The sequence below is a fragment of the Tachysurus fulvidraco genome, chromosome 5 (genome assembly GCF_022655615.1).
Source record: "Tachysurus fulvidraco isolate hzauxx_2018 chromosome 5, HZAU_PFXX_2.0, whole genome shotgun sequence".
Taxonomy (NCBI): Eukaryota; Metazoa; Chordata; class Actinopteri; order Siluriformes; family Bagridae; genus Tachysurus; species Tachysurus fulvidraco.
In genome coordinates, this window is record NC_062522.1 from 2,340,950 (window position 1) to 2,356,520 (window position 15,571).

Consider the following 15,571-nt stretch of genomic DNA (forward strand, 5'->3'; position numbering starts at 1 on the left):
TCAACTGTTCAGCCATCTAGGGGAAGTTCATTCCACCACTTCCGTTCCAGAATAGAAAAAAGTCTTCCTCTTACGCTGATAGATGGTGGGTCCAGTCGAGCAGAGTTGGTAGATCTGAGGGATTGAGGTGCAGTGTGAGGAGTGCTAAAAGCTTGATGTATGCAAGCATCAGTGTTTTTAATGTGATAAGTGCAGCTACCGGAAGCCAGAGAAGTGCAGCAGTGGGGTGGTGTGTTAGAACTTGTCACACAGCTTAATTTTGGAACATTTGCAAAGGACAAATTGCATTCAGGTGCAAAAAATCCTTCTGTTCCATGCCCTGTACCCTGATGAGGCCAACACGGCAGACTCCCAAGACTTATCCTAATCTCTCTTCCAAACGCTGCTCCCTGCCAAGGTTTATACCCTGCTGAGAGTTTCAAACCCTGTTCCATATAAAGGCCAACAGGATGGCCTCTAATGCTGAGCTCCCAAAATGGCAGCCTTTGAAGTCTTGTCAAGGTGGTTGCTTTCAAAGCCCTTTTCCATGCTGAGATTGACATGGTGGCCTCCTAAGCCCTGCTCCCTGCCAAGCCCTATTCAATGCCCAGGATAGCCTCCAGCACCCTTTAAAGTCCAATGTGGTGGCCCCAGAAGCCCTGTTCCACTTAATGTCAAAACCGTTGCAGTTATCCAAATAATAGGCAATAGTTATCCAAATAATAGGCCAACAGTGCAAGCCAGAGCAGGCATAGACAGTAATTTGGGTCATGGTATGAAGTTGGCCATCTTAGAGAAGCAGTCTACTATGAAAAGAACTTCAATGTAGCCAGCAGGGAGCGTCTTGGGGCTTTTCTTAAATGTGCAGACCAAGCATGCTGACACGAAGTTCTTCTTGAGATTTGGCCACCAGAAACATTGCTGGAGAACTAAAAGTGTGTAAGGAGCACCATTGGTCTCACAGAACAACCTCCAAAATCCAACATCTGGATTTAAAGCAGCACATTCGGCTTCTTTAGAAGTCTCTAAGAAGCTACATGCTGCTAGATCAGGCAAGCTGTCATCCGTCATCATAATCCTCGACCTTTCAGCAGCGTTTGATACAGTCAACCACAAGATTCACAAGATCTACTCCACGCAGACTCTCCACTGGTGTCCCACAGGGATCAGTACTTGGTCCTCTTCTTTTCTCCCTGTATACTCACTCTCTTGGTAAAGTTATTTTCTCACACAGGTTCTCTTACCACTGCTATGCCAATGATACACAACCTTTCACAATCTTTTCTTCCCACCATAAAAGTAAATGTAAATTTGTCAGGGGAACATAGGGAATCTCGAACATAGTCAACTGAGCTGAATGAGTCTTTACTTAGAGAAAAGCCAAAAACTTTCCCAACCAGAAATTTATTTAAGAAATAATTGGTTTATTACAGTAAAATTTAACACAATTGTATGTAATATTACCTGCTAGAGTTTGGTTGTTCAGAGTTAAGTTAGGGACCTTTAAGTTCAGTGTCCAAACCTTTGAACACTCCACAATTACTATTTTTTTGTATTTTTGAAATACTATTAAAAATATTTTGCAGAAGACATTGTGTTTGCTTCTTTTCACTATAAGAATATGGCATTTTGGCATAGGGTCTCCAAACTTTTTTAAATCTACTGTAGGAGATCAGCCATCTGCAATGTTCCTAAAGCAGGTGGAAATAAACAACTGGTTTTATAATTGTAACATCATCACTGGAACTTCCTTCTTTATGTTTAGGAAGTCCTTTCTATTTTTTAAACAATGATAGCATTTCTGGTCTACATACTTGATGCTTTGGATCAGAAAAAAACAGGAAACAATTGTCCTTTTTTAAAATATTACTTCCTGAATTGTAACTGGAAAATTCCTCACCTAATGTAGAATTCAGCAGAGGAAATAAATGGCACAAATGGCATAACTGAAATAAACCTCTAAACAGATTAATTGATAACATATCTCTGGCCATATCTCAAATGCCCAACAGGGGATGTTTGATAGACCTTAAATGGGCCAACAACTTTACCACTAAGCTACCAACTGGCCATGTTTAGCAGGCGGGGGGATTATACTATAACCAAGATCATTCATGAGTGGATATCATCACAGTAGTAATAGCTCATATTACAATATGAGAGCTTAAGTAAATTCAACCACAATATATTAACTGCTCTGAAAGAGCAGTTAAAGACAATTCATGAAAAAATGTCATTTCAAATTATTATGTACTAATTATATAAAATAATATATTATTATATATTCTCTTTTTTTTGTGCATTTTTTTAAAATTGCTTTTTACACAAGAGCTTTGTCATTAAGGTGTATCTGTTATCTGGAAACACCACAGTGCATCCTCTGTCTACACCAAGAACCTTACAATAGCAATAAAAATCACAAGAAAGCCTATCTTCCTGGAAAAAAAAATTACACAATGATTTTTATTTTTCATTTAAAAAAAAAATCTACATAAGAAAAGAAAAGAATAATTTTCTCTTAAACTTATTAAAATCTAAACATTCAGCAGGTCACCTTGTCCTCTCTGGGAGTTCTTTCACCTCTACTCTTCCTTAAATAATCTCTAATAACAATTCTATTAATCTGTCACCATTCTGTCATTCAAATTCTTCCACTTACAGTAATTTAGCATTTCAGTCCACATACATGATGAGCAGGAAATCAGTGCTTTTGTCAGGAACTATGACAGGAACACATCCACACCTTATTTTAAACTCAGTAACAAGTATGTCACTTTAGTGTTTTTTTTTGTTTGTTTGTTTGTTTGTTTGTTTGGTTGGTTGGCTTTGTTTGTTAAAGAAAATATAAGAAGTAAACGTTCTTAGAATGAAACGGTAATAGATTTACAGTGCCAGAGGAAATGTAAGGCACAGTCGCACAAATTGAACTTTTCATTACTTTAAGACATTTTATGAACCCTGACATTCCAAAAGCCTAATTCAAAATCATTACAGTGGATCTGTGGCTATACCAAGAACAACTGTGTAAGAACTAAGTGTACAACTAGAAAACAATTGTACCAGGAATTTGCTATACTTTCCTAAGCATGGTTCAAGTCCAGGCTTTACCAGTTGTGTCCTGTATAATCTAAATAGTTTTGGATAAAACTGTCAAACAAATGACAAATTGATTTGAGTTTATGAGTTTAAAACTACCACTTTATCCTATGGTCATGATTTCTAAAATATGGAAAAAGTAGGACAGAATACTTTGTCAGAATGGTTAAGGAGCCTAATCTTCATTCTGTCATTCAATTTCTCTGATGGTTGGAATACCATTGCTAAAAGGTAAGCTTATCGAACAGAACATTAGCTGGTCCCCAGGTTGCCCAAAGCATGGTATCAAACTGACCCTATTCAGACCCTAGGATCATGTACTGATCTGATTCTGTGTGTCACTCTTTATTCTCCGATTTATCAAATTCAATTTAATTGACTGGATGTTTAGAAGGTTATGTAATTGGGGCATTCCAGCAATATAACAGGTTAAACTAGTGACACTGTTGCAGTGATACTGGGTAGATATAAGGGAGCAGGAGAGAGGACAAGAACACCTGCTCACTTGAACAAACAGAGACAGAGAGCTGAATGCAAAGATGCTGAAACTTAAGTGTGTGTTTGTTGCCCTGGTCTTGTGTTTAAAAGGTAAGTTATTTGCAATGATAACTCTTAGCTCATATACTTCATGGTGAATATTCTGTAACAACAGGGCCAACATCGCATTTCGTGACACATTTCTTTTTTACTTTCAGGTTCCCATTCTCAGCTCAGTGGTAGGTACTTTTATTTATCTCCTTTAATGTTTTCTGAAGGCATTTATTTTCCTTTCTTTTATTCAGTCAGATCCTGATGACATTCGCTGACACTGGGACTGTAAATGATATTTTTATTTCAGAATGTGGAACTGCACCTTTTAACACCCGTATTGTGGGTGGACAGAGTAGCTCAGCTGGGGCATGGCCGTGGCAAGTCAGTATACAGAGCCCTGTGTATAACGGGCATTTCTGTGGAGGATCACTGATCAACAAAGACTGGGTTCTGACAGCAGCCCACTGTTTCTCCAGGTACAATTTTACAGATAACACTGCACTAATATTTCTCAGACAATTAACTGAACAAATGACTAAACACTTTTATTTCTTTCTTTATCCTTTCAGCGCTAGCATGTCTAGCCTGACTGTGTATTTGGGAAAACAGACTTTAAAAGGCTTTAATCCCAATCAAATTGCAAGAAGTATTAAAAAGGTGATCATTCACCCCAGCTACAACAGTGCAACTCAGGACAACGACATTGCCCTTCTGCTTCTGAACTCCTCCGTCACCTTCACAAACTACATCAGACCAGTGTGCCTTGCAGGTCAAGGCAGCAGTTTTCCAGCTGGCACCAAGGGCTGGATTACAGGCTGGGGAAGCATCGCATCTGGAGGTAATATACATAGACATGCAAAGGTCCCTGGCCACAAGGAAATATTCTCATATAGTACAACAAAGTCATAGAGGTGTTTTATTTAAATGGACAAATAAGTGTCTCAGTAGTAGAGGTGCTGGGTTTGGGTGCTGATCAATTCCCCAAAAGACAGGAAACTGTGTAATTGTGTAAGTATACTAAAATGCTTAGGGAGGCTAAAACTACTCTAGCTTCTGATATCTAATGACTCTATCTAGAATTTATAGTTGATGTTCTTGAACCTGAAGCCAATTCTCAAGAAAGCAGAACAAATCAGAGCACTGTTTCTTCTTGCAGCCAAACTGGGATATAATTTGTTACCTTTTGTAAGATATGTTGTGTATGTTTTTGTGTGTAGTGCAACTGCCATCTCCTGGTGTGCTGCAGGAGGCAGTGGTGCCCACTGTCAATAGCTTTATTTGTGATTATCTACTGGGATATGGATCTATTACCACAAACATGATCTGTGCTGGGTATCTCCAAGGAGGCACAGACACCTGTCAGGTACACACAAAGTCACAGATACAACATGAACAAATATCTGAAAAATAAAATGTAGATCAACCTTATATTGTCTATATCATAGAATTTGTTGTGGTCCCAGCAAAAGTTCTCTTTTTTTTGAAGGGGGATTCTGGAGGTCCAATGGTGGCTAAGAAGGGTGCAGTCTGGATTCAGACTGGTATCACTAGCTGGGGTGAAGGCTGTGCTCGAGCCTTCTCACCTGGTGTCTATACTCTGGTGTCTCAGTTCCAGACCTGGATATCCAGTGTCATCAATCAAAATCTTCCTGGCTTTATCAAGTAAGATATTATTTGGTCATGAACATTAAATAAGGGTATGATTCATTTATTGAAAGCAAATGACTTACTAGCACTTGTTTATAATATGTTCTTGTGTTTCGACAGATACTAACACAATGGAACAACCGGTGTATGTACTGATGCTTCAGGCAGATAGGAAGCATGTTAATTTATTATGTTATATACAATGTATAAATATTAATTATAGATGTCTACATTTATTTATTTTTTTACAGAATTGAATATAATAAATTGTCAAGACATGACATTGTAATATAAGATTGGTTTTAATAATAATATATGTTGTGATGGTACTACTGTACATGTACAGGGTATTACGTATTTTTTAATGTATGTTATGATGTTTAATGTTTCATTTACTGTTTATACAATTAAAGAGAATTTACCAGTGTAAACATTTTGGTTGGTGAAACATCATTTCACATGGCTTAAATATTAAAAACATTCTTATAAAAACATTCTATCAGTTTAAGTTTAACATATATCATTTTCACATTTTCAGTCTAAAGCTCTCTCAGATCATTACATCATCTGATTTATAATATGTTTTATTCATAATATAAACACATTGTCAATCTACCAAATAAAATGTACAAGGCAACAAAATGCAGTTTATGTATAACCAGAGTGCAATGGCAGCAAGTGCAGGATATACAGTGTTTACATGAGTTAAATGAGTTAAATAAAGTCGTAATATAGCAGTAATTTACAGATGTGAACATAAAATACAGATGGCTATTACTATTAACCGAAATTTACAGAAGGATATGTGCTATAAACAAAATATATGGCTATTACTATAAACAGAACTATACAGAAGCATATGTACTATGAACATAATATATTGCTGTTACTATAAACAGAAATCAGGTTTGTATATACAATGGTAAGTTAGGCAATGGTGAGCAGCAATGCAAAAAAAAAAAGAGCAGGTATGCAAATGAGCATAGTTTTTGTGTAACAGTCCATTAGTGATAATGGTTTAGCCAATACTCTAGTCAATATTGGTGTATGATCCCAAATATTACTAGATCTCAGACTCCTCACAAAAGATTTTGTAAAGTTTGATTATGGTGGACACAAGACATTGCCACCGCTTCTATAGGGGATCCAAGCTTATCTCTGCCGACTCCCGGCTTCATACTCCTGGGGTAAACGCTATTGTTGCCGAGGTAAACGCAGCGGTTGGATGGTGAAGGTGACGGCCTTCTTGGCACACTTTTCCATGGCCTCCTGGAGTGAATATAGAGCAGTGCCTCGTCTCAGTATCTCTTGGGGACTGTTGGCCCCTGTTAATTCCTGGTTAGTACCTGTTGTCGGCTCGGATGAGGCGCTCCAGCCCCGCGCCCCGTGCTCTCCCTGACCACGTTTGCATGGGGTAAATCTGTGAGACTTGCGGCCTCTGTGTCAAGTTCCATGGACATTCAGCACCGCAGACCCACCAGCTCCTGTTAGGATTGGCCTGGTAAATGCTAGATCTCTAGCAAAGAAAACTTTTGTCCTAAAGGATTTTTTCACGTACCGGGAATTGGATTTTCTCTGTGTGACTGAGACATGGCTGAGGGTTGCTGAGACCAGCGCTTTTTCTGAACACTAACAGCATGATTGCTGCTATTTTAATTCACCGCGAATGTCAGGATGAGGTGGAGGAATAGCAACTGTTTATAAGAATGTCTAATTGCAAACAGCTTTCGCTATCCTCCCCATTTAGCAGTTTTGAACTTAGTTTATTTGACCTGGGTCGTTCTCACACAGTGTTATGTGCAGTTGTCTCTCCCAAATACAATAAGAACTTTATAAATGACTTTTCTGTGTTCCTGGCTCAAATTATGCCTAAATACGACCGTGTCCTTCTTGTTGGAGATTTTAATGTTCATGTGTGTTGTCCTGATAACCAGATGGCTAAGGACTTTTTATACACGTCATTGACTCTTTTAATCTTGTGCAGCATGTGTGTGGTCCCACACAGGAGTGCGTACACACACTTGATCTTGTATGGTTTGCCTGTTCTTAACCTAGAGATCTGTGACGCAGTATTTTCTGATCATATGCTGGTACTGTTTGAGATTGCTCTTGCCTGTAATACAGATGAATCTCGCGCTGCTCCCTGGCCCTGTCGCATCATTAACCCTTCCACTGCTGTTCAGTTTTCATCAGCTTTTAATCAGAACTGTGCTATACCAGAGGCTATATATGATGATTCAGAGGAGAAACTTTCAAACTGTCATAGACACGGTGGCTCCATCAAAAATTAGGGAGCCTAAAACTAAATCTGAGCCATGGCTGAATGACACGGCTCGTGTTGTCAGACATGAGTGTCGCAGAGCTTTGCGCAAGTGGAAAAAGGACAGACTGCAAGTATCACTCCAAAAGCGAAGGGACTGCTGGCTTCATTATCAGACAATTGTGAACGATGCTAAAACGAAATATTTATCTGAAATTATTCTGTCAAACTGTAACAAGCCTCATGTTTTGTTTAAGACTATTGATTCAGTTCTTAATGCTCCACAAACTGTCTGTATTGATGCCATTGCTGCTGTTTGTGAAAACGTTCTGCACTTTTTTATTGATAAGGTCACTTCCACTAGAGCTCTTATTTCACCTTCTGCTTATGATCCCTCAATCCCTGTCTTCTGTTCTGCTGTTTTTGACTGGTTTGAACCTGTGAAATTGTCAGTGTTACAGGAGACTGTTGATCATTTGAAGCCCTCAGGTTCTCCACATAATGCTGTTCCTCCTCGGCTTTTTAAAGAGGTCTTTCCTACTGTAGGGCCATCTGTTCTTGCAGTTGTTAATAGCAGTCTGTCTTTAGGTGTGATAAAAAAAAACTCAAGTGGGCCAACGATGGGCAACTAGGAGAAGGTTGACCCAGTCGTGGCACACTCTGCCTAGGACCTGCGGGAGCAGAGCTACCGGGGGAAAGGAGTACAGATGGAGCATCGGCCACGTCCATACCAAGGCATCCAGGCCCAAAGGGGCCAAATGAGAGAGGGAAAGCCACGGCGGACAGTGGGTCGACTCCTTGGAGGTGCAGATCCACTAACGCCTGGCCGAAAATCTGCCAAATTCGCTCACGTGGGGGTGGAGACATCACTCCCCAGCCCTCAGTACCTACCTCGACAGGAAGTCTGCCTCCCACTTTACATGACCTGGAATGAAAATCGCTCTTAGCAAAAGGAACCTGATCTCTGCCCAGAGCAGAATCTGCTGTGCCAACCTGAAAAAGGGGTGCAAATGCAGACCACCCTGATGATTTATATAGGGAACCACCGCACTGCGGCCCTCCCATAAAGCCTGGGCAGGACGGCCATCCAAGGCCGCTCCCCAGCCCGAAAGTGAGGCATCCGTTGAAAGAGTCCTGCAACAGTGACACGCCCCTAGAGTGGGACCCAAGGCCAGGAACTGGAGTTTTTTCCACATAAGAATGGTACGAAGCCCAGGTAATTCAGTACACAGATGCCCTGGAGACACAATAGTGCCAGGGCAGCATCCATGCACTTTGTAATTGTGTGTGGTGAAAGGGCTAAGCCAAAAGGAAGAACACAATACTGGTACACTTCACTCCCAAAAGTGAACTTGAGGAAGTGTGCTCAAGCAGAATGCCTATGTGAAAATAAGCGTCCTTGAGGTTGATCATCACAAACCAGTCTTTGAACCTCATCTAGGACACAATAACCTTGAGTGTGAGCATCTTGAACCTGTAAGTCTTCAGAGTATAGATCCGAGCCCGCAGGTCCAAAATCGGACACAGCCCCCCGTCCTTCTTGGGAACGAAATATAGTCCCGCTCTGGTAGGGGAACATGCTCTATGGCCCCTTTCCTTAAGAGCAAGAGAAGTTACTCTTGGAGGAACACCACCTGGTGCCTGCCAATGATCGTGGGCAAGAAGCCCTGAAAACATGAAGGGTGGGATGAGAACTGGATCCTGTAGTTTTTCTACAGTACCCAGGATCCACTGAGACACACCTAGCAGAAGTTTCCACGCTGCCTGGTTGTCTGATAGTGGTGTCAACCTCACGCAGACCTCCCGGGTGCCCTGAAACAGCGCACTAGCAGGTGCTAACCCAGGGAGATCCATGCAAGGAAGAGGAGCAGGCACAGACCCTACTGCTCCCCGAAACAGTGGAGGCGGCGGGGCAGGCAGTAGGGGGAGACTTCCTGAATAGAATGCTCTTAGGAACCCCAGCCCTCGGGCATCAGGACTCTTTTGTAGCCCACCTGGCCAAGATGATGGACCTAAGGTCCCCTCTTATCTGATGGGTCTGGGCCCGGGTATGCTGGCCGGCCTCCCTAGTCAGACGGGGGAGCAAGGGCAGCTAGGAGGGGTTGGGTGCAGCTGGACAATGGCCCAGGCTGCTCGCTGCGGCGAGGGAGAAAGTCTCTGAATGCTGCCGACTGGCATTTTACCTCCTGGTGCTTGTCGATGACAGTACTCACTGCATCGCCAAACAAACCCTGAGGTGAAACCTGGGCATCCAGGAGAAAGGACTTATCCTTATCTTTAAAATCAGTTAAAGTGAGCCACAGGTGCCTCTCCGTGGCAACCAGCGCAGCTAGTGAATTGCCAATAGAGCGGGCCATCTGCTTTGTGGCACGCAAAGTCAGTGGCTCAGCGGAGCTCAGATACCACCTGACTTCCCAACCCCTTGCCACCTTCGAGCCTTGGTGTGCAGGGCTGCACTTGCTTGGCCTGCTGCAGCATAGGCCTTACACACAAAGGCTGAGGTAGTTCTACAAGGCTTGGGTGGAAGGGCAGGCTTCCTCATTTACAGTATTTGGCAGACGCCCTTACCCAGAGCGACATAGGCCAGCATCAGTGTTCTTCCATGCGGTCAATGTAGACGAGAGATATCCCTCAAGCATCTCTTCAATCCAAGGCACTGCCCCATACCCATGGCTTTCAAGCCTTATAATAGCCGAATAGTAAGATATGGAGGCATGGAGGTCTGTGAAAAATGGCAGCCACCTGGGTGAAGGTGGCCTGCGGCCTGAAGTCAGAAAGTGGTCGTCTAGCTTAACCTCCTCTTCAGGCCAATCTAATTTTAACCTAGACACAGCGCATATGACCGAACGCTCCTCGAACGCCACTGATTGTGTCTGCTGTTCCTTTGCTCCTCAGATACCGACGTGGAAAGCAGCACGCTAACTCAACCTGCGAACCCCATGATCGAAGCCGCCGCGCTGCCTCGGCGGACGTGGGACCTGAACCACGAAGCCTCGAAAGGGAAGTCTGGATGGTCTTTCTATTACATCATGTGCAGCAATAAAAGACCTTGGTGTGATTATTATACTGGTCTCTCATTTGAAGCTCGCATAAATTTACATTTACATTTACAGCATTCGGCAGACGCCCTTATCCAGAGCAACGTATGTAAGTACTTAAATCTCTATCATTGGATACATTAATGCTGGTTCACTAGGTTACATACTTAATATACCATGAGTTTAAAACATTGTTCAAAGTTACAATGAAAAAGTTTCACATTTTTCTTTTGTTTTGTTTTTCATAAATGCAAAAAATAGGTAAAAAGTGCTTGTTTCCTGAATAAGTAGGTCTTCAACCGCCATTTGAAAATAGACAGTGATTCAGCTGTCCGGACCCCTAGGGAAAGTTCATTCTACCACCCTGGTGCCAGAACAGAAAATAGTCTTGGGGTATACTTGCCTCTTACCCTGAGAGATGGTGGAAACAGTTGAGCAGTGCTGGTAGAGCGGAGTGTAGTGTGATGAGTGATGAGGGCTTTGAGATAAGAGGGAGCTGGTCTGTTTTTGGCTTTGTAGGCAAGCGTCAGCGTTTGGAATATGATCCGTACAGCAAAAATGGCAGAATTCTTTATAAATAAATATAGCACAAGGGTAGCCTTCTTTCATTTCAGAAATATTGCTAAGAAATATGATGTCACTATATGCTACATGACCTCTAGGTTGGATTATTGTAATTTTCTCCTGTCTGAATGTTCTAGTAGGAGCATCAACTCCAGTTAGCCAAAAATTTGGCTAGAGTCTTAATGTAGTGGATATACAGATTCAATTATGAGGGGACTTTAATTTTGATATGGGCGCCGCCATTTTGTTTTCGCTCCGACAGGTGCGCAAAAAAAAATGTATGTAGAAGAAGAAAAAGGGGAGAAGAGCAGTGGTGAGCTTATGAAGAACGTGCAGCTTATTTTGAACTTCTTAATCAGCATAGGAAGTTACATTTAGACTGATGACATGCATCAAGGCTACCTGACGTGCTTTTAAGTCTCCGTTCATCTTAACGAGCCTGTTATTATTAGCAACGTAGCAATTTTCGTTGTGCTCGTGAATGAGGCTGGACAACAGGCCTGTTAAGGTCATTTGAGTTATTCAGTGCAGAAGTGGAATACCTTGTGTTTTTGGGTTCTTTTTGTGATTTTCATCCGGATTTTTTGTTAGTTCAAACGAACTCAAAGCGTAGTGGATGTTGTTGTGGATACTATTGGCTGATTCGTTGGATGGCATCGTGTGTTCATTGTTTCCTCTAATTGATCACCGTTGGATAGGATTGTGGCCTCGTCAGGTCGTACTGTGTCTTTCAGGATCACGAGGGCAATCGTTGGGGATCAAAGAGTTAAGGGAACAGTACCCTGCCTACCCGAACACCCTTCAGCGCTTCGTCCAGGACCCAAGGGTGGTGATGTACAATAATTTGTTCATTTTTCCTTGAAGGTTGATAAGCCAGTTACCTTTACTTTTCAACAAGTATCAAAACAGAACTGTACTTTAAAGAAACTGTTGTTCATGAAACTGACACGTGAGTTTCCCACAAAAAGACTCATATTTTTCTTGCCAGTCTATGGACATTTTGACTCGTGAATGGACTGAGTATAATTTTCCCTATATTTTTTAAACGAACTCTTTAAAGTTTGAGGTGAACTGATTTGATTCAAACCAATTGTGAATGTGAAATTTTCAGTGTGAAAATTTTCTTTACGGTTACATATATATATTATTTTAGTTCTGAGCTGTTTCATAAGATTGTTTTTTTGTTTAAATAAATATTTTTGTTTAGTTAAGTTGAAAGTGTGTAAATTAACCTGAGTCCTTTATACTAAGGAGTGGGGCCGTCTCATCTATCCTGTTAGATCTGGGAGGGTGGGTTTTTCTGAGTATTCTCCATACTTACACACACTTCAGGCTACCACCGTGAATAAGTTAAATCCTGAAGCCCACCTCACCTTATCTGTAGTCCCACATGACAACACGATAGACACCAACATATAACCACTCGTTATACTGAGACCTAAAGCATTGGTCGGGGAGGACTAGGATCCTGTTGCCCACTCAGTCTTCCTTAGTCAAAGGTTTATCATCTGCCCCACAAGGCGGTGGCATATGCCCCTCCGCCACATTAACACAAACTAGAAGACATGAGCACATTACTCTTATCTTATCCACACTGCAATGGCTCCCAGTGAAATTTCACATTCTACACAACCACTCTTGGTTAGTATGGGGTTCTCTATGAGGTCAATAAAGAGGTAGAAATATTAGAAAATTCTGGTTGTAATACTGGGAACATTCAATGGGATGTGATCAGCTGGTGTCAACAGGAGAGTGGGTTAAAATATATTTCATAATTCTCCATTCTATTTAGGCTTAGTTGTATTTATGATAATTGTGCATAATCACCTTATTTGGTATATAATTTACCTGGCCTGGATATCATTACTCTAATTACCTTCCATTAAATAACTACTTGCAGTTATACAGTTATTACCTGCATGAACCTCTTGTTACCTGAGTCATATCTGGATATGTGACCTAGCAGATTTCTGACACAGTGACACATTTACACTGTATGTACTGTATTTTTCCATACTTTTCATTTCTATTATTTATTTTTATTCTTTTTATATGGGACACGTGCAAAGTAAGTATTTCATTGTATGGTCTAAACCATTGTGTTTTCACTGTGAACATGACAATAAACCTCTTGAATCTTAAATTTCTATATTTTGTCTATATTTTGTATTTTTTTTTATTTTATATACTGACTTACTGCTAGGTGTAACCATAATATTATTATAAAGAAAGAGTTATTAGGCAGCAGTGTCTTGAGGTTTTGTTCCTGATGACTGGTATATATTTGCTGTGTGTGTGTACTTTGGATGGGTTAAACGCAAAGAACGAATTCTGAGTATGGGTCACCATACTTAGCCGTATGTCACGTCACTTTTTTATATGATTTTGATAGCCATTAATATCAACAGCTGTTCAACGCCTACAAAGGAACGCCGGTCGCCACGCCGGTCAGCGTGTGCTGGTGAACCTGGCTAACTCGTCTAACTTGGCTACCAGACCAAGCAACAACAACACTTTCAGTTTCGGTCTTCTTAACATCCGCTCATTTACGAGTAAAGGGCATCTTGTGCAGGATCTTCTTGCAAATCACAAGTTTGATTTTCTCTTTATAACCGAAAAATGACAGCAACAAAATGACTTTATTTCACTCAATGACCCGATTCCACCAGGGTTTGTTTACATCTCTCAACCATGTGATTCTGGTCGAGGAGGAGGTCTGGTGATAATCTACCGTGAGAAGTGGAGACTGATGTCTTTGAATGTTTCTGCCTTCCAGTCATTTGAGGCTGCAGTTTGTCGGCTCTCTGGATATACTCCAACTATTATCAGTACTATATTTTGACCGACTTTGCTGCTTTTTTGAATCAAATAATTATACTCCCACCAAATATAATTTGTGTAGGAGATTTCAATATTTTCATAATGATGTTCACAACAATCTTACTAAAGAATTTACATCTTGTCTGGATAGCTTCGGACTGCAGCCGCATGTGAATTTTCTCACATATACTAAAGGACATACTTTGGATTTAATCTGTTGTTCAGGTGTCTCTCCAGACAACCTTAATGGAGAGTTTTTTCAATGTAATGATCATCTGTTACTGTCCTTTAACGTTAATTTTCCACTTTTCCAATCGAAATCTACACGCATGATATCATTTCGAAAAATCAAGGACATTAATTTGGACAGCTTGTCTTTAAGAATTGCACGTCTTCAAAGGGCTGACAGCTGTTTCTAGGGCTAACTTGGTCTCTCAGTATAATAATAGTCTCCATAATTTTCTGAATATTTTTGCCCCACTTAAGACTAGGACTGTTTCACTCCTTTTCTCAGGCAATAAAAAGCAAAAGGACGACGGCTTGAGAGACTTTATAGAAGAACTGGCCTTACTGCGCACAAGGAACTGTATTCAGAACATATGTCTCACTATAAAGAAACTATTGCTAAAGCTAAATCTACATACTGTTCTGGTTTCTATTGGTTCTAATGAAGGGAATTCAAGGGTTCTTTTTTCTTTATTGAAACATTTTACAACACCCCCCGACTCACTTCCCTCTCATTTGTATTCATCTGATTTTTGCAATACTTTAGCATCATTCTTTATTTCAAAAATTGAAGACATTCATCATCAACTTATGGCCACTCCTGGTTCTACTCCATGTGTCTCAGTTTTACCGGTTCCTACACAACTGTTCTCTGAGTTTATTCTACCCTCAACTGATGACATCTTAAAACTTGTTCATCAATCTAAATCTTCAACTTGTGTTCTTGGTCCTATACCAACTGTCCTTGTTAAGGTTACTGCTTCCTCTCTGTCTATAGGTATTATTTATTCCTCGCTTACCACTGGAGATGTTCCTTCTCTTTTCAAAACAGCTGCTGTAACTCCAATTCTAAAGAAACCAGGATTGGATACCAACAACCTTAATAATTTTCGTCCTATTACTAATCTTCCTTATATTTTTTAAATTTTGGAAAAAGTTGCTCAACTTCAACTTCATATCCATTTGTCTGGCAATAATCAATATGAACAATTCCAATCTGGTTTTCGCCCATTTCATAGCACTGAAACGGCTCTATTAAAAATTACAAATGATTTGCTTATAGCAGCTGATTCTGGTTTACTATCCATCCTCCTACTTCTTGATCTGAGTGCAGCTTTTGATACAATTTCCCACAATATTCATTTAGACAGGCTTTCCACTATTGGCATCACCAACACACCTTTGAAATGGTTTCATTCATATCTCTCTGATCGCACACAGTTTGTTCAAATAAAATCATTCACCGTTACCTCTGGTGTACCCCAGGGCTCTGTCCCTGGCCATTTGCTATTTTCTACTTTCCCTTTACCCCTTAGACATATTTTTCTTAAGCAACAGGTTAAGTTTCATTGCTATGCTGATGACACCCAGCTTTACCTTTCCACAAAACCACATTCCAAACTCCCTCCAT

The 15,571-nt window shown here is 40.8% G+C and overlaps 1 protein-coding gene across 1 annotated transcript; it reads left to right on the forward strand.

The window, feature by feature from the left end:
- Positions 1-3,540: 3,540 nt before the first annotated feature.
- On the forward strand, positions 3,541-5,686 carry LOC113660545 (prostasin-like). The gene is made up of 7 exons (XM_047814274.1): positions 3,541-3,663; positions 3,771-3,791; positions 3,914-4,082; positions 4,176-4,444; positions 4,824-4,969; positions 5,093-5,268; positions 5,374-5,686. Exons 1-7 carry the CDS (start codon positions 3,615-3,617, stop codon positions 5,378-5,380), a joined length of 837 nt encoding a protein of 278 aa, XP_047670230.1. The 5' UTR covers positions 3,541-3,614; the 3' UTR covers positions 5,381-5,686.
- The last annotated feature ends 9,885 nt before the right edge of the window (positions 5,687-15,571 follow it).

What these genes read in the sequence shown, in the direction of transcription:
- LOC113660545 (XM_047814274.1), top strand. Translation starts at nt 3,615, where the DNA reads ATGCTGAAACTTAAGTGTGTGTTTGTTGCCCTGGTCTTGTGTTTAAAA. An exon ending in TTCCCATTCTCAGCTCAGTG is followed by an intron (nt 3,792 to 3,913) that starts GTAGGTACTTTT and finishes TTTTTATTTCAG; the next exon opens with AATGTGGAACTGCACCTTTT. An exon ending in GCAGCCCACTGTTTCTCCAG is followed by an intron (nt 4,083 to 4,175) that starts GTACAATTTTAC and finishes TTATCCTTTCAG; the next exon opens with CGCTAGCATGTCTAGCCTGA.